We start from the raw sequence: 19,766 nt of genomic DNA, 5'->3' as shown, positions 1-19,766 counted from the left end.
TTTTAGAGATAATTCCATTGCAACTAATTTGCTCAGCATGTGTCAGAGACACGTTAGTCAACCTAAACCAGCACCATCAACATTTATATCACTGTCGCCATTACAGCAATCCCTCCTCATCCATCGGGAACACATTCCAAGATTCCCAGTGGACGCCTGAAACCACAGACAGCATCGAATCGTATATATACTATATTTTTTCCTATACATACATACCTATGACAAAGTTTAACTTATAAATTAGGCACAGTAGGGTATTAACAACAGTAATAAATAGAGCAATTATAATAATATATTGTAATAAATGTTATGTGAATGTCTCTGTGTTCCTCTCAAAATATCTTATTGTACTATATTCACTCTTCTTGTGATGATGTACAATAAAATGCCTACGTGATGGGATGAAGTAAGGAGAATGACGCAGGTATGTGATGTAGCCCTAGGCTACTCGTGACCTTCTGATCATCTGCTTCTGACCTCGGCTGACCAAAGGTACCTGAAACTGTGGCAAGTGACACTGCAGATAAGGTGGGGCTACTGTACTGTTAATTAAATCACTGGTACTGAGTGATTTTAGGAAAGTTTGCCAGAGTTTGGGAGAGCTAGACTCCTTCACCAGTCCATGAAAAAAATAGGTCTTAGTTGGCATTTGAGTCTCCATTATAAATTTCCTTCCCCTCCTTCATTCTCATTTTCTGCTCATTTATGAACAGGACTACATAATTTCCTCTTACCTATAACTGCCTTCCTTTTAACCTGCCCAAATTCTTCCCTCTTTGTCTCTTTTCCTTTGTCTTCTGCTCACCTCTGATTACTCATAACTGAGTATTTATCTTTATCATAACCTTTATCTTATAGGAACAGGAGAGGGGGCCTGACAGCAGGGAAACACCATGTGGAGATCAGTGTTGTAAGATAGCTCTGAGCTACCCTGCAAAAATACAGAAATAGAGGAGATATTAGAAGAAAAAAATCATGGGGGGAAGAGCAAGGGCCTAAATTAGGACAATCATTACAGTAAAGGCAAGACGGACAGATTTTTTTTTTAATATGCAGAAAGTAGACTTAAAAGGATGTGGTACCAGGCTGTAGAACAGTGATAAAGAGGAGACAATGAAAAATACTGTGACATTCTCTAAACGGGCTGACAGGTAAATATGGTTCCTTTCACAGAGATGAGAACCTAAGGCAAATGATCAGCCATGAGGGAGTTGAGTTGTTCAGGTTTGGACATACACAGCTGCATTTAGGAGTGATGTCCAATATGCCAATGGATAATCAGTGTTCTGAATGCGGCAGGAGAACTTCTAGATATTAAAGGATTAAGAAAATTCTCCAAACATTTTCTCCTTCATTTCCTCTTTTCATTTTACTGAAACAAAATATGTTTTCGAGAAGCTACTGCATGCCAAGTCCTGAGATAGGCATTAGTGAAAAGCAAGGGAAAAAAAAAAAAAGTAAACATTGTGTCTGCTCAGGGTATTTGCAAGCTCTGGCGGGAAGATGACACCGTAACAATGATATCATAACAGCACACAGTGCCGGGATGAGGTGAAGGTTACCAAAGGAAGCTTCTTGGAAGAGATAGCATTTATCAGGGATAGACTGTGCTTACTCAGGTTCCTTAACTCACTGATGCCTGGGGTGGGGGGGGGGGTGGGAATGATACATGCTTGCTGCTTCCCTTCACAACATGGGCATCCCCTGCAGTTTTGGGCAGACTATAAGGCAGATTCCCACCGCCACCCCCCCCAAAACAGTCACATGGACTTCACTACACTCATCCACATTCCTTCCGTGGAAGTAATAGCATAACTTCTTTATGGAAGAGCTTCTGTTAATCTTCTACCTTGTATATCTTGGTAACAGTGTACTTATAACCCACTTCTCTGGAATCTACCCACCTAAACAGTCTACCGCACAGAATTAAGAGATGGAGGCAACTTGATGGCGACCAGATTGCTTCATATTCAGGCTGGCCCAGCAATTCCACTCCTAGGCATTTACCCAAGGAGAAATGAAGACACGCGTACACGGAAAGACTGTATAAGAATAGTCACATAAGTTTTACTCATAATAGTCAAAAACTAGAAACCACCCAAATGTGCAACAACTGCCGAGTGGATAAACAAATTGTGGTATATGCATGCAATTAAAATATCACTCAGGAGCAATAGAAACGAATGGACAATTGGTAAAACAATGTGGATAATCTCAAAAGCAGTATGCTGACTGAAAGAAGCCACAGAGGAAAGACTACAGATTCTGTGATTCCACTCCTTGGAAATTCCAGAGAAGAAAAAATTATAGTTCTCAAAAGCAGATCGGTGGTTACCATGGGGCAGGGGAGTGGAGGAGGAGATGGACAGCAAAGGGGCACAAGGCAGTGTTTGGAGCAATGAAAATATTCTATATTATGATTATTGCAGTGGTTACATTACTGCATACATTTTTCAAAGCTCACTGAATTGTAACTTAACTTTGGTAAATTTATGTAATTTTACTTCCATAAAGCTGATTTAAAAAAAAAAAAATCATGCCAGACTGAGGAGTAGCCAGACTGAGCATTCCCAGCTCGAAGATGCCCAGAAACTCTTCTACTTTAATGATTTAACTCAGACCTTGATACCTCCTGGCTGTTTCAGACTAAGGGTCCCCATAACTCACTCATCTTGCCACCCAGGCTAGGGGCCAGAGTAGCCTGCCTGCCCAGACAACTGATCACAGATAATCCTAAACCCCTCCTGCCCTGTACTAACAGCCTTAAAAATGGCAACACTTTTTCCAGTAGATCCTGGAACTACTGACCGGGGAAAACACCTGGTAAGGTTACACATTAAGGGGTCTGACTACTTAGTAGCTGGAATATAGACTCTGGATTCTTCTGTTGTTACCACTTCCCTAAAGGGCAAGGAACTTGTTTGTTTGCTTTTTCAATGTTTGAAACTAGAGTTTCTCTACAGCTATTTGACTCCCTATGGTACCACCGAGATCTTGCTTTTCAATCATCCCTGTGGCTACAACCCCAAAGCTGATGCATGCCCGTGTCCTGGAAGTGATTTGGGAAGGAAGAAAAGGGTCCCGAACATAAAACCAACCTTTACTGGAGCAAAGCCCTTAAGTCTGGGAGAGGTCCTGAGTTAAGACATGTATGGAAGGTTTGTTTCTCTATCACTATTCACTTCTTCCTTCATCCCATTGATCTCCTTAAGCAAAAATAAGTCTGAAATTCTGGAATAACTTCCTTTAAGCGCTACTTTAGAATTTCAGTAGCTATTAATAGAGGAAATTTATACCAGACACCTTATCAAAACTGGTTTTTTTTTCTCTTTTTGTACATTTGATGCCATATGAGGTAAACTTACAGTCAATGAGTGCCATGTTGTGCCAAACACTGTGCTGGCTACTTGACGTGCTAGGCTAATCGAGTTCTCATGATAATCCTGGTAAGTTACCTATAACATTCTGTCTTTGAGGGGAAGTTCTCTAAGACTCACAGAATAAGTAACTTGCCAAACTTATTTAACCTTCAGCTAGCATAGAGTATGGATCTGCCTCTAGTACTATTTGATTTTCAAGTGTTGCAAGGAAAAATAAATACTTTTGGAAATTACTGCAGTCTAAGACTTGGTTTAGAGGTGCCTGGGTGGCTCAGTCAGTTAAACGTCTGACTCTTGATTTTGGTTCACAGTTCCTGAGTTCAAGCCCCATGTCGGGCTCTGCACTGACATTGTGGAGCCTACTTGGGATTCTCTCTCTCTCTCTCTCTCTCTCTCTCTCTCTTTCTCTCTCAACTCCTCCCCCACTCACGCTCTCTCTCTCTCTCAAAATAAACAAATAGACTTACAAATTTTTTTTAAATAAAATAAAATAAAACCAAACCTGGTTTAACATTTATAAGGTCCTAGGTTTCAGTCATTTCCCAGCCACTTACTAGCTGTGTGGACGTTAGGCACCTGAGCTACCTTCTACATTAGTTTCCTCACCTATAAAATGATGAAAATAAATCCAACTTTACTAAATGTTGAAAGAATCAAATAACATAATCCATACATACAATAGGCACAGTAACTATTAGCTATTGGTATGATCTCAAATACTAACCTGGCTCCAGTTGGAATAAACACAACACATATATACAAGTAGTGCCCTCAGCTATTCAGAGGCTGAGTTTCCACACCATGGATCCTATTCCACCCTTCAATATGTTGTAGAACTTTTGGTTGGAAAAATATATACAAAGATCCTGCCATTAATGAGTTTATAAGGACCATCTCTGCAGATTCAGGTTCTCTCTTTCCCCAACCATCTCTAAAAACTGACATTTGACCATGAAACCCTACTCCAAGACAGCCCATCCATTTCCTTGACTCACCTGCTCTGGGTACTTGCTGCCAATGATCTCTGCTACAGTGTTGAAGGAATCAGCATCTGGATAGTTCTTTGCCCCCATCTTCAGCTGAATAACAATTCTGTTCCCACGAGAAGCCATTCTTGACATCATTTCTGCATCTTCCACTGTAATACAGGCTGTTGGGATTTTTGGCACACCATCTTGGTATTCCTGAATACCTGTGTGAGGACTTGAGAAAAAGAAGGCACCAGGTCATCTTAAAAGTAAAAACGGACCAAAAGTATTTTTTAAGTGTCTGTATTTGACATTTGATTCTCACTGATTTCCATTTGCATATGATAAATATGATGGGTGGGCAATACTGGATTATTTGCTTTTGAATATAATTTTTCCTTTTGGTAAAAAATAACTTAGAAACCTCAACTTTACAATCATCTCATTGAAAACATTACATGACATTTATTTTGATAATGTGATGATCCTTTAAAGTTGCAAGTTTCCTCAAATTCAAAAGAACATTAACAGTGCCTTCATGACCAAGAGGTGAGTGAATGCAAGTGTTCAAGGAGACCAAGAAAGCTCTCAAGTCCCTCAAGGCTGCAGACCAGAGGACCCACACATCTGGAGGAAAACTGCCCCCACACATCCAGCTTTCTGGTCACTGACGGCTCTGGGCACGTTTTCTTCTCACTCATACACACAGAGACAGTAGGGCACCTTGCAGGAAAACTAGGACAATGGGACATGCTTGTGTGTCCATGAAGAAAAGTGCGGAATACACCCTGCTCCCTGATGTTACTGCCACAAGAAAGAGACAACTATTACAATTTTGGCACTAAGAAAGAAATATTGCCCCTATGGTCAAGTTTTTCCTGCTAATTTCCAGGTGCTTCTTAGATTACTAAAAACACTTATAATTGATGTTTCTATTCATCTATTGTTGGTTCAACCTCTATACATGCTAATTGAGTTTATCAAACTCACTTTCTAAAATTGTTCTTTCAAACTGACCCTTTCCGCTCGTGAGGCACAACTCTAAACCCTCCCAAACCACAGCTCCCTCACGACCAAGCAGGCACAGCTCCAAAGTGTGCACCACACCCTATCAGTGCATTCCCATCTTCTGGTAAAGCACAAGCTAATGGCCTCCCTTTTAAAAGTAATTTTTCTTTCCTTATTTCCATGGTTGTCTCAGGTTGTCTCATTTGCAGAAAAAGCCTTTCTCCTCCTCTCAGCCACAACACATTTCTCTCCTACAGAAGTGATTCCAACCTCCACATGCATAAACACAATGTTCCAGTCTTATCACTGCTTTCTTGGTGCGACTGCATTGTTGTGACAATGTCAGATGACTATTTACTTCCTTAGAGTAACTGCACAGCAAAATGATTAAGAACAGAGATTTTGGAGCAAGACCATCCAGGTTCAAACCTGGGCTATGGCACTTATTGCTAATTGACCTTGAGCAAGTTATATATATTTGTTTCAGTGGCTTCATCTATAAATAAAAGTGATAATAATAATACATCCTTAATTCATAGAGTTATTTTGCAGATTCAGTGAATTTATACAAGTGAGTCAACTTGCCATGCATGAAACACAGCACTCAGTAAATGCTAAATATTTATTTTGTTAACTTGTCTATTACATCATCCCTGTAGAGAGAGACTGTTTAATTTCAAATCCTTAGAACCATCTTAGCACTTCCTTTATGAACATTTCTTAAATGTTGACTGAAAATGTTAGTCTTCATCAAGAGAGGAACAAAGGACTTATAAACTCAAAAATTGTAATACAGAAACCCTGAATTGAATCCCTCCTCTGGAATATGCCTAATCTACCCTAACTCCTGGTTCAAGATGGCCTATGGGGTCACATAACCTAGGTAAAATCCTGGCTCTACCATTTTCTACCCACACGACATGAAGCAACTTAGATGACCTCTCTGTTTCTGAGTTTTCACATCTGTAAAGTGGAGAATAATATTAGTATTGACTAATATTAGCACCATATTAGCACTAATATTAGCACCATAAGATTGCTATGAAGACAAAAGATATAGTATATGTAAAGAACTTAAAACAGTGTTTGGCACATCGTAATTATTTAGTAAACATTATCTATTATTATTTCTTCAGTGTTAATTTTTCCCATTGAGTTGACAGTGACTAATGACCAAAGGTACTTGGAAACACGTAGGAAGACAATCTAAATATTTATTGTTTGGATTACCTTACATGATGTCTGGGATTCAACAAACTTTCCTGTTCTCAGACTTTCTTACTTAAGAAGTATAACACTTCACAACAGTCTTTTTTTTTAAGTTTTTATTTAAATTCCAGTTAGTTAACATACAGTGTAATATTGGTTTTAGGTATATAATACAGTGATTCAACACTTCCATACAACACCCAGTGCTCATCACAACAAGTACTTTCCTTAATCCCCATCACCTATTTAACCCCTCCCTCCACCTACCTCTTCCAGTAACCATCAAACCAAAGTTTGTTCTCTAGAGTTAAGAGTCTATTTCTTGGTCCCCCCCACTTCTCTCTCTCTCTCTCTCTCTCTCTCTCTCTCTCTCTCTCTCTCATCCTTGCTCATTTTTGTTTAAATGATAGTTCTAAGCAAATTTGTACCAGTAAGCTACAGGTAGGAGTTATTAAAGTGGGGACAGTAAGTTAGGCATGTACCTAACATGGCTCCACTGAAGAAAATAGCACTGAAAGGCATCTTCTAACTATGGTTCTGAATTCAAAATATAAAAGCTTTATAATTTGTTTCTGCAATTAAGAGCGTCCCCCAGTGGTGCAGTATCCAGCACTGTAGTATAGTAGAAGTAGGCAGAATAAAGACTCAACACTTTTATTTGGAGTACTGTACCTTTGCCATCAATTGTTCTATAGGGAAATGATCAGCATTCAACAATACCTTTCTGTCTCCATTTATAACCCTGCTTGCAATTTAACAATAGCAAAGGGTATGCTATAAAGGAAGCCATAAAAACTCAAAACAATTACATTTAAAAATTAATACCAATTCTTTTTTTTTAATTTTTTTTTCAACGTTTATTTATTTTTGGGACAGAGAGAGACAGAGCATGAACGGGGGATGGGCAGAGAGAGAGGGAGACACAGAATCGGAAACAGGCTCCAGGCTCTGAGCCATCAGCCCAGAGCCTGACGCGGGGCTCGAACTCCCGGACCGCGAGATCGTGACCTGGCTGAAGTCGGATGCTTAACCGACTGTGCCACCCAGGCACCCCACCAATTCTTTATAAACTATTCCAAAAACTATAAGATAAGGGAACATTTTTCAACTTGTTCTACAAGGTCACTATTACTGATATCAAAACCAGATAAAGATATCAGAAGAAAAGAAAACTAGACCAACATCTTTTATAAACATAAATGCAAAAAAAAAAAAACAAAACAAAACCCCAAACTATCCAACAAAATGCAAGCAAACTGACACCAGCAACAAATGAAAAGGATTATACATCATGACCAAGAGAGATTTATCACAGAAATGCAAGGTTGGATTAACATCCAAAAATCAATGAATGTAATTTATCACATAATATAAAAGGACAAAAACCACATGATCAGCCCAACAGATGCTGAAAAAGCATTTGACAAAATCTAACCCTCCTTCATGAAAAAAAAAAAAAAAAAAAAAACTATAGTAGCAAGAGAGTGTGGTACTGGTATAAGGATAGGTAGATCAATAGAATAGAATTTAAAGTCCAAAAATAAACCTTTAAAAGAATGGTCAATTCATTTTCAACAAAGGTGCCAAGACAATTCAGTGGATATAGAAAAATATTTTCAGAGAAACAGTGCTGGGACCAACCAAATAACCACATGTAAGAGAATAAAGTTGTATTCACGTATCACAACATATACAAAAATTAATTAAAAAATTAATCACAGACCTAAATGTAGGAGCTAAAACTATAAAACTTCATGACCTTGGGTAAGTAATTGTTTCTTAGATACAATACCCAAATCACAAGCAACAAAAGAAAAAAATAGATAAATTGAATTATCAGAATTGTAAACTTCTGGATTTCAAAAGATACCAGCAGAAAGAGAAAAGACAACATAAAGAATGGGAGAAAAACTTTGCAAATCATATACCTGATAAGACACTTGTATCTAAAATATCCAAAGACCTCTTAAGATCTCAAAAATAAAATGGCTATCCAATTAAAAAATGGGTAGAATATGAATAGACATTCTTCAAGTAAAGTATACAAACAGATTATAAGCATGTAACAAGATGCTTAATATCACTAGACAGCAGGAAAATGCAAATTAGAACCACTATGAAAAAAAAACACTATGAAATGTCACTTCATACCCACTAGGATGGCTATGATCAAAAAGATAAAAACAAGTATTGGCAAGGATGTAGAAAAATTTGAATGCTTGTACATTGCTGATGGGAATGTAAAATGGTATAGCCACTTTGAAAAACAATTTGACAGTCCCTTAAAAAGTGAAACATGTACTACTAGGTCTATATTCAAGAGAATTTATAATATATGTTCACACAAAGACTTGCACACAAACATTCATAGCAGCATTATTAATAATAGTCAAAGGTAAAAAACAACCTTATGTCCATTAGCTCATGAACGGACAAATTGTATGTCCATACAATGGAATCTTATTCAGTAATAAAAAATTATGTTTTTATACATGATACAACATGGATGAAACTTGAAAACATTGTCTTAAGTGAAAGAAGTAAAAAAAGACCACATACTGTAAAATTCTACTTATATGAAGTGTCTAGAATAGGTAAATTGGTAGAGGTAAAAAGTAAAATTTAGGTTGCCTAGAGCTGGTCAGGAGAGAGGAAAATGGGCAGTGAATGCTATGGGGTTTCCTTTTGGGATGATGACAATATTCTAAAATTGGATAGTGATGGATGGTTGTATAACTTTGTGAATATAGCTTAACTGATTCAGCCAGCTTGCTGGCTATGGATCTTGTGATTTCACAGCCTCCATAATCATGTAAGCCAATTCCTCATAATAAAACTGTGTGTGTGTGTGTGTGTGTGTGTGTGTGTGTGTGTGTGTGTATCCTATTGGTTCTCTTTTTCTTAAAGAAGACTGACTAAAACAGCCACAATGAGTCAAATTTCTTTTTATTTGTATCCAAATATATTCCCAACATTTGCAAGACCAAAATAAATGGTGCACTGCATATTCAAAAATTATAAATATTAATATTAAACCTTTCTTTTCAAAAATATACAGCTTCAAATCAAATATATAAATCCAAAATTAAAGTTACTGGAAGAAACCATTATAAAGGATTCTGGGAAGATAGTGAAGTAAACCTGCCCTGTAAGAAATGCTCAAGGGAGTCCTAGAGGATGAAAGGATACTGGACAGTAACTTGAAGCCATGTAAAGAAATAAAGATCTCAATAAAGAGAAATAAATGGGCAATTATAAAATCTATTTTTAATTGTAACAACGGTTTGTAGCTTCATTTTTGTGTTTCCTAAATGATTTAAGAGACCAATACATTTAAAATAATCATAGTTTATGTTTTGGGACACATAACATATTAAGATGTAATTTTGTGATATCAATGACCAAAAAGCATGGGGGTAGAGCTGAAAAGGAGCAGAGTTTTTAGATGTTATTGAAGTTAAGCTGGCATAAATTCAAATTAGAGTACTATAACTTTAGGATATTCAATGTAATCCCCATGGTAACCACAAAGAAATAGCTCTAGAATATAAACAAAAGCAAATGAAAAAGAAATGTAAATATTCCACTACAAAAAATCAGCTAAACACAAAAAAAAGACAGTAATGCATCAAATGAAGGACAAAAAAAGAGCTGAAAGGCATAAAGGGAGCAAATAGCAAAATGAAAGAAATAAGACCCTGCTTAGCAGTAATTCCTTTAAATGTAAATAGATTAAAATCTCTAATCAAAAGACAGAGATTGGCAAATGGATTTTTAAATGATCCAACTATATGCAATCTAAAAGAGACTCACTTTACAGCTAAAGACAGAAATATTTTGAAAATGAAAGGATGAAAAAAGATATTCCATGCAAATATTAACTAAAAAACAATAGGGGTGGCTATACTGATACCAGACAAAATGGACTTTAAATCAAAAAGTTTATAAGAGACAAAGAAGAACATTATATATATTAATAAAAGTGTCAATACAGCAAGAAGATATTCACAATTATAAACATTTATGTACCTAATGATAGACCATCAATATATATGAACCAAAACTGACAGAATTGAATGTAGAAATAGATAGTTCTAGAACAACAATTTGACACTTCAATATTCAATTCTCAATAGTGGATAGAGAAACCTGTGGCACATACCTGTTCTTAAACATTCTTCTCTTGGATAGTCCCTCAGCATGTACTCTCAGACTCTAGGGCTATAAAAGCAGGTCCTAAGGGAGATGGAGTTACAGAGATCTGCTCGCCTTGTACCCACCTAAAACACACTTCTGTCCACGAGTCCCCTTAATAAACAATTTCTAATCAAGCTGGACTTCTTTATTTTTTTCTTCACTTTTATGTCTCCTTCAGCCTTTAGAAGTCATTTTGTATATACCTCCTTTTCACAGAACAGCCAGACAGAAAATAAGTAAGGAAACAGGACTTAACACAATAAACCTACTAGATCTCACAGACCACTGTATCCAACAACAGCATACACACTCTTCTCAAGGACATGGAATATTTTCCAGGATAGACCACCTTAGGCCACAAACTGTGTCTCTACAGATTTAAAAAGATATGTATTGGGGCACCTGGGTGGCGCAGTTAAGTGTCTGACTCTTGGTTTCAGCTGAGTTCCAGCCCCGCATCAGGCGCTCTGCTGTCAGCACAGACCCCGCTTTGGATCCTGTGTCCAACCCCCCTCTCTGCCCCTCCTCTGCTTGTGCTCTCTCTGTCTGTCTCAAAATAAATAAATAAACTTTAAAATAATAATAAAATAGATCAATAAAAAGATATGTTTCATGCAAAGTATCTTCCCTGGTCACAACAGAATGAAGTTAGATAAAGAAGGTAAATGAAAAGTCACAAATTTGTGGAAATTAAACTGCACACTCCTAACCAGCCAATGGATCAAAGAAGAAATCATGAGGGAAATTATAAAATATTTAGAAATGAATGAAAACAAAACCACAACATACCAAAACATACAGAATGCAGCAAAGCACTGCTAAGAGAAGTTTATAGCAATAAATGCTTATATTAAAAAACAGGAAAGATCTCAAATCAATCAAACTTTACAACTTAAGTAACCAGAAATAGAAAAAGAAGAACAAACTAAACTCAAAGCTAGTGAAAGAAAGGAAACAAAGATTAGAGCAGAGATAAATGAAACAGAGAATAGAAAAGCAACAGAGAAAATCAATGAAGCCAAAAGTTGGTCCTTGGAAAAGATCAACAAAGTTGAAAAAACTTTAGCTAGATGGACTAAAAAATAGAGAACAGTCACATTACTAAAGTCAGCAATAAAACTGGGGACATTCCTTACTGATTCCACAGAAATAAAGGATATAAGAGAGTATATGAACAATTATATGCTAACAAACTGGAAAACCTAAATGAAATGGCCGAATTTCTAGGAACATGAAACCTATCAACTCTAAATCATAAAAAAATAGAAAATCTGAATACATCTTTAACTAGTAAGGAAACTGAATCAGTAATTAAAAATCTCCTAACAAGGAAAAGCCCTGGACATGATGGACTTTATACTCAATGGTGAAAAACTGAAAGATTTTCCTCTAAAATCAGGAACAAGGCAAGGATGCTAACTTTTGCAACTTCTGTTCAACACAGTACTGAAAGTTCTTGTCAGAGAAATCATGCAAGAAAAAGAAGGCATCTAAATTAGAAAAGGAAAAATAAAATTACATGTGTTCACAGATGATGTGATCTATATGTAGAAAACAGTAAAGATTCCACACAAAAACCTGTTAGGACTAATAAGTGATTTCACCAAAGTAACAAGATACAAAGCCAACACATAAAAATCAGATGCATTTCTATACATGAACAACAAACAATCTGAAAAGGAAATTACAAAAACAATTCCATTTACAATATCAAAAGACTAAAATACTTAGGAATTAACTTAACCAAGAAGGTGAACAACTTATACAATGAAAACTACAAAACACTGCTGAAAGCAATTAAAGAAAATACAAATAAACAAAAACAAATACCATGTTCATGGATTAGAAGACTTATATTGTTACTACACTTGATCTTAGCCAAAAGGCCGAGAAGCGATAGAAGACTTATACTGTTAAGATGTCAATACTCCCCAAAGCACTCAACAGCTTCAATGCAATCCTTATCAAAATACCAAATATGTGCTTTGCAGAAATAGAAAAACCCATCCTGAAATCTATATGGCACCTCAATAGATCTTTAATAGCCAAAGTAATCTTGAAAGAGAAGAACAAATCTGGAAGACTCACACTTCCTAACTCCAAAACTTACTACAAAGCTACCACAAGCAAAATAGTGTTGTACTTGCATAAACACAGACATATAGACCAATGGTATAGAATAGAGAGCCCAGAAACAAACCCTCAAATATATGGGGTTTTGACAGGTGCAAAGACCTTTCAATGGGGCAGACTTTTCAACAAATGGTGATGGGAAAACTGGATATCCACATGCAAAAGAATGAAGTAGGACTCTTATTTAACATCATACAGAAAAATTAACTCAAAATGGATCAAAGATTTAAATAAAAGATCTAGAACTATAAAACTCCTAGAAGAAAAATATAGGGCAAAAGCTTCATGACATTAGATTTAGCGTTGATTTCTTGGAAATGACATCAAAGGTAAAGGCAACAAAATAGACAAATTAGATTTCATGAATATTAGAAAATTTCGTGCATCAAAAGGCAACATCAACAGGTAAAAAGGCAATATACACAATGGGGAGAAAATGCTTGCAAATCATAGCCCTGATAAGGAATTAACATTCAGAATAAATACAGAACTCCCAAAACTGAATGACAGAAACCAGACAACCCAATTCAACAGTGGAAAAGACTTCAATAGATATTTCAACAAAGAAAATATACAAGTGGTCAATAAGCCCATGAGAAGATGCTCAACATCACTAATCATTAGGGAAATGCAAATCAAAACTAATGAGATACCACCTCACACCTATTAGGAAAACACCCATGTTCATAACAGCATTATTCACAATAGCTGAAATATGGAAGTTACCCCAGTGTTCATCAATAGACAAATGGATAAAAAATTGTGGTATATACATGCAATGGAATATTATTCAGCCTTAAAAAAAGGAAGGAAATTCTCGGGGCGCCTGGGTGGCTTGGTTGGTTAAGCATCTGACTTTGGCTCAGGTCATGACCTCACGGTCCGTGAGTTCGAGCCCCGCATCGGGCTCTGGGCTGATGGCTCAGAGCCTGGAGCCTGTTTCCGATTCTGTGTCTCCCTCTCTCTCTGCCCCTCCTCATGCTCTGTCTCTCTCTGTCTCAAAAATAAATAAACGTTGAAAAAAAAATAAAAAAAAAAATTTTTAACGTTTATTTATTTTTGGGAGAGACAGAGAGAGACAGAGCATGAACGGGGGAGGGGCAGAGAGAGAGGGAGACACAGAATCGGAAACAGGCTCCAGGCTCTGAGCCATCAGCCCAGAGCCCGACGCGGGGCTCGAACTCACGGACCGTGAGGTCATGACCTGAGCCGAAGTCAGATGCTTAACCAACCAAGCCACCCAGGCGCCCCAAAAAAATTTTTAAAAAAAGGAAGGAAATTCTTACATATGCTACAACATGAAACATTGAGGGCATTATGCTAAGTGAAATAAGGCAGTCACAAAAGATAAATACCATATTCCATGCTGATGGTACTGTTAAATTAGTTTACTATTTCTAGAATGTGATCTCCCAATATGTAGCAAGAACTATAAAAACTCTTACTTTGTTTCTTCTGCTTTGGAGAACAAACTCGTTGGCAGTATTATAAAATAAGAAAAAAATTTTATATTAAGATGCTCCCTGCATCTCTGTGTATAAATGTGAAAATCTAGAAACAATCCATTAGAGGTAGCAAGAAAATGAAAGACTGGCATGGAAAGTAAATGGCCAAAAGCAGTATCTGGAAACATGTAGATGAAATAATGTTAAGTTAAAATAAAAGAACTGAAGACAGAATGCACATGATAAAAAAACTGAACATGAATCTGAGTGATATAAGTTAAGTTAATATCCACTTGATTGAGAAACTACACTCATCCTGTTAGATTGTAATCGTGAACTGCAACATTACCAATAAACAGAATTAAATTCTTAAAAATGTATGCCACAGTCTGTAAAATAACCTGGAAGCAAAGCCTGAAGCTATCACAGTAGCATTTTGAATCCTTGACATACTAGGTCACAGGCATTTGAGCACCTGTGGCAAATTAACAGCAAAATATCTGTTGAAATTTTCTTTTCTTCCACCATCAATTACATGAAATGCTTGCAGCTGAATCCTTCTGCAGTGCTGGTCCATCAATGTGCCATCCAGGCAGAATTACAAAGCTAATATTTTCTTGATGTCAATCGTGTTTGTGTTCAAGGACTCTTCCTGTGCACCTGGTAGTGTTTTAACTGTTTATTCACATTTGCGTACATCTTTTCAGCCTCTGAGGCAATAGGTACCTTTTAGTCTTCTAATCTTCAGAAAAGTTGTATAAGCTCTCTTTCCCACAATGATATAGAGGGGCACAGAATTAATTCAGAAAACACTGCTGGCACAGATAGGAAATCAGCACTCAGTTACTTCAAAGGAAGAAAATCGTGTCTACAAACAGCATCTGTGCATCATTATCAGTAAATTTGCTTAAATAATACATTTCCATAAAGTAAAAATGGATGTCCTGCCCTTTGATTTAAAATTTTCTTCCCCTTGGCCTTTTTTAAGCTTTATTTTGGTATTATTCCCCCCCCCCTTATTTTTAGGCACCACAAAAAGGCTTTTACTTAAGTAGTGGAATCTTAATGCCTACAGAATTAAGGAATAGTGATATTTTTATTCCAAAGGCCCCTAAAACTAAACCTTTCCATCAAAATCACAACATACCATAGAGAGAAGTTAAACTCTCTGAGAGAGCAGTCCATGGCACATTCCCCCCCAAATTAATGATAATACCAGCCAGCACTTGCTGAGCATACACTACAGGGCTGGTCATGTTCCGGGTGTTTGACATGCATTAATTCATTTACCAGTCACTACAACCCTATGAAGTAAGCACTCAAGGCCCCCACCTTAGAGTTAAGGAAATTGAAGTACAGAGAGGATAAGCCATGGTCTCATGGCTAGAGGCTGACAAAGCCAGAATTGAACTCTGGCAGTCTGGCTTCAGTCTGTCTTCTTAACTCATATAGAATCTATATTATATTGCCACTTACCACTCTAATAAAAATAATAACGATTTTGATGATATTGGTAGTGGTAATGATGATTACTGTCAACAGAAATAAAGACATTACTATCTATTGAATATTTAGGACATACTGAGCTAGGCAACTTCATACATTACCTTATTTAATCTGCAAATCAATTCTGAGATAGGTGCCCATATACCCATTTCTGAAGGGAACTGATAAACGCAGAGTTTTCATGAATGCCTCAAGTGCTCTGGGCAAGGAAGAGTGAATGTTGAGACTAAGATTTTCTTTCCATATTCAAGGGAACCTATTCAAGCCACATAGAACCTCTTAATCTTTATATTCCTTCTACTGGCCAGACTGAGAAAATGATATATCGTGATGGAAAGCACTGCACTCTGCCTGACAGATAACTTGTGGCTTATAAATGGTACTTATGATCATCACCACCTATATTTACATATGCTTCTATACTGAAGTATCACAGAGCATTGTATCTATTTATATATTTTAATCTATTACTCATTCTTTACCTATCCTAGACTACCAACTCTATGAAAACAAAGACATTATCTTTTTCTTTTGCTTTTACGTACCCAGTGTTATAGCACAATTTTTAGTCCAGAATATGTACTCAGGACACACTGAGTTTTATAACCTATGGCCTCTGACATCAACTTTCTCCCATCATACTATTATCTCCAGGAACTTTATTTCTAGTTTTTTCCAAACTTTACTATTTCTTGATCATGTATTATGTATCAGAATCACATGGAGGTTTTGATAAAGCACAGATCATTGTGTCTAACATCCAGAATTTCTGATTCAGGAGTTGCAGAGTGGGGCCAAGTAATATGCATTTCTAACAAATTCCCAGGTGATGCAGATGTTGTTGGTCCCAGTGTTAGAGAGTTCAAGCCTTCACCAGAAGAGTTTATTCAAAAGTAGGTGCTTGCCAATGGAAAAAGTGTATTCTAGACAGATTATTCATTGCTAGAGACCTATGACAAATATATAACAGGTATGTACTATCTGTAAGGCATGAATACAGGTTCTGTGAAAGAATCACCCCTGCTCTCAAGGAAGCGAGATTATTTGGGATGATAGTCTTCTCATGAAGAGTTGACTACAGAGTTATGGACTTAATGAATATAGTAACAGACCTACCCAAATCCACATAACAAAAGGAGTGTAGCTCTCCAAAGCTATCACTGCAGGAGGCTGCACAGTTATTGCAGTAATTGCCCATTGCTCTAAATATTTTTGGAACTTTTCCCTCTAAAATTGCCTTCAGAACATTTTGGCAGCCTTCCAAATGGTCAAAATGGAGGTAAAATTAGGTACTTTAAAATTAGAATTGATTTTTGGAGACAGCCAAAATATGAACAAAAGAACAAATGATGTAGAGTCCAAAACCAAGATACAAAAGACTAAAATAACTTTTTAAAAATTTATTTATTTAAATTCAAGTTAAATAAATATGTAAGTAAACATACAGTGTAGTATTGGTTTCAGGGGTAGAACCCAGTGATTCATCACTTACATACAACAGCCAGTGCTCATCCCAACAAGTGCCCTCCTTATGCCCATCACCCATTTAGCCCATCCCTCAACCCACCTCCCTACCTCCCTTCCAGCAACCCTCAGTTTATTGTCTGTACTTAAGAGTCTCTTATGGTTTGCCTCCCTCTGCTTTTATCTTGGTTTTCCTTCCTTTCTCCTATGTCTGGCTGCTTTGTTTCTTAGATTCCACATAGGAGTGAAATCGTATGATATTTGTCTCTCTGACTTACTTATTTCACTTAGCATAATACACCTTAATTCCATACATGTTGTTTCAAATGGCAAGATTTCATTCATTTTGATCACCAAGTAATATTCCATTGTATATAAGTACCACATCTTCTTTATCAATTCACATTTGGGCTCTTTCCATAATTTGGCTATTGTTGATAGCGCTACTATGAACACTGGGGTGCATGTGCCCTTTTGAAACACCACACTAGTATCCTTTGAGTAAATACCTAGTTGTGCAATTGCTGGGTCATAGGGTAATTCTATTTATAATTTTTTGAGGAATCTCTATATTGTTCTCCAGAGTGGTTGCACCAGTTTCCATTCCCACCAACAGGGCAAAAGGGTTCCCATTTCTTTGCATCCTCACCAACATCTGTTGTTTCCTGAGTTGTTAATTTTAGCCATTCTGACAGGTGTGAGGTGGTATCTCATTTTGGTTTTGATTTGTATTTCTCTGATGATGAGTAATGTTACCATCTTTTCATGTGTCTGTTAGCCATCTGGATGTCTTCTTTAGTAAAGTATCTATTCATGTCTTCTGCACACTTCTTCACTGGATTATTATTATTTGGGGGGTGGTGAGTTTGATAACCTCTTTATAGACTTTGGATAATAACCCGTTATTAGATATGTTATTTGCAAATATCTTCTCTCATTCCGTTGGTTGCTTTTTAGTTTTGTTGATTGTTTCCTTCACTGTATAGAAGCTTTTTTTCTTGATGAGATCCCAAGAGTTCATTTTTGCTTTTATTTCCCTTGCCTTGGGAGACATGTCTAGTAAGAAATTGCTGTGGCCAAGGTCAAAGAGGTTACTGCCTGTTTTCTCCTCTAGGATTTTGATGGTTTCCTGTTTCATATTTAGGTCTTTCATCCATTTTGAATTTATTTTTGTGTATGGTGTAAGAAAGTGGTCTAGTTTCATTCTTCTTCATGTCATTGCCCAGTTTTCCCAGCACCATTTGCTGAAGAGACTGTCTTTTTTCCACTAGATACTCTTTCCTGCTTTGTTGAAAACTAGTTTGCTGGGAAATGACTGTTAAATGTGTAGCTTTATCAATTGGCTTTAAAGACAATCTCAAAAAAGAAGTATCAGAGATGTTTACATCAATGACACCTGTGTTAGAATATATGTTTAGACTTAGAAGGTACTTACACAGTAATGTTGATTAGATGTATGTGGTCTAGCATATTTGTTTAAAATGATTTATTCTAACAGCAACTCTTTTTAAAAATAGGAGCAGCCTAAAAGCTCAATAAGGAAATTGTGGAATAAATTATGTTATTCAATTTCAGTGGAGTATTTGTAGCCATTAAAATGTTAATTACGAAATCTATAAAACAATATGAAATTTTTGACAATATAGAGAAAATGAAAAATTCTTTGTAAACTATGACAAGCAATATAAAGTTATATGCACAAAGAAAAGAAAGAAATATAGGATCACAGAAATAAGTTTAGATGGCAGGAGAAATGACAGCATTTTTTCTCTTTTGAATTTTCTTCTCTTTATACAACTATAAAGTTTGGACTTTAAAAAGCCTTTATCTTAAAGATGCTATTGATATTTGTCAGAGCAACAGAAAAATATGGACAAGGCTAATCAATCATAAATATTATGAGAATGAAGTATGAATGCTTATATTTGTATGTGATATGAGTTATCAAATATGCCTGAAGTCAGCTAAAGAAACACTTTGAAAATAGATGGGTAGGGGGAAATATTCCCCATTGTTTGAGAATCTGAGGGTGCATATCATGATCTGGCACATAATTCATGAAAATGAAGGTGAGTGTGGGAACACTTGATGACTACAAGGTCTAAGCCAGATTTCCCAGATTCATTTAAATATGAACAGTGCATCAGCCAAGATAGGTGAAATTATACTATGATAACAAACAGCCCCTATGATTCCATTCCTTAAATAACATGTTTTTTTTATTTCAGCTTCTTTGAGATATAATTGACAAATGTGAAAGTATTCTCTTCATCTAGTTAATTAACACATCCATTACCTCACATACTCATCATTTTTTTGTTTTGGTTTTGGTTGGTTTGGTGAGAACATTTAAATTCTTCTCTCTTCACAAATTCTAATTATACATTATTCCCTTATTGCCTGCAAAGATTCTGCTCAAAAGTCTGCTGATAGTCTTATTGGTGTTGCCTTATACA

The 19,766-nt window shown here is 36.4% G+C and overlaps 1 protein-coding gene and 1 pseudogene across 2 annotated transcripts in view; both read right to left on the bottom strand.

The window, feature by feature from the left end:
* Positions 1 to 19,766, bottom strand: part of CPQ (carboxypeptidase Q) — a 351,664-nt gene that overhangs the window by 240,953 nt on the left and 90,945 nt on the right. For both annotated transcript variants that reach the window (XM_043601429.1, XM_043601430.1), the window contains exon 3: positions 4,376 to 4,583. In XM_043601429.1, coding sequence (XP_043457364.1) covers positions 4,376 to 4,583 — 208 coding nt within the window. The remainder of the gene's footprint in view (positions 1 to 4,375; positions 4,584 to 19,766) is intronic.
* LOC122496149 lies at positions 12,564 to 12,660 on the bottom strand (annotated as a pseudogene).

This window comes from Prionailurus bengalensis, chromosome F2 (assembly GCF_016509475.1).
Source record: "Prionailurus bengalensis isolate Pbe53 chromosome F2, Fcat_Pben_1.1_paternal_pri, whole genome shotgun sequence".
NCBI lineage: Eukaryota > Metazoa > Chordata > Mammalia > Carnivora > Felidae > Prionailurus > Prionailurus bengalensis.
This window is presented reverse-complemented; position numbering and strand designations above follow the sequence as displayed.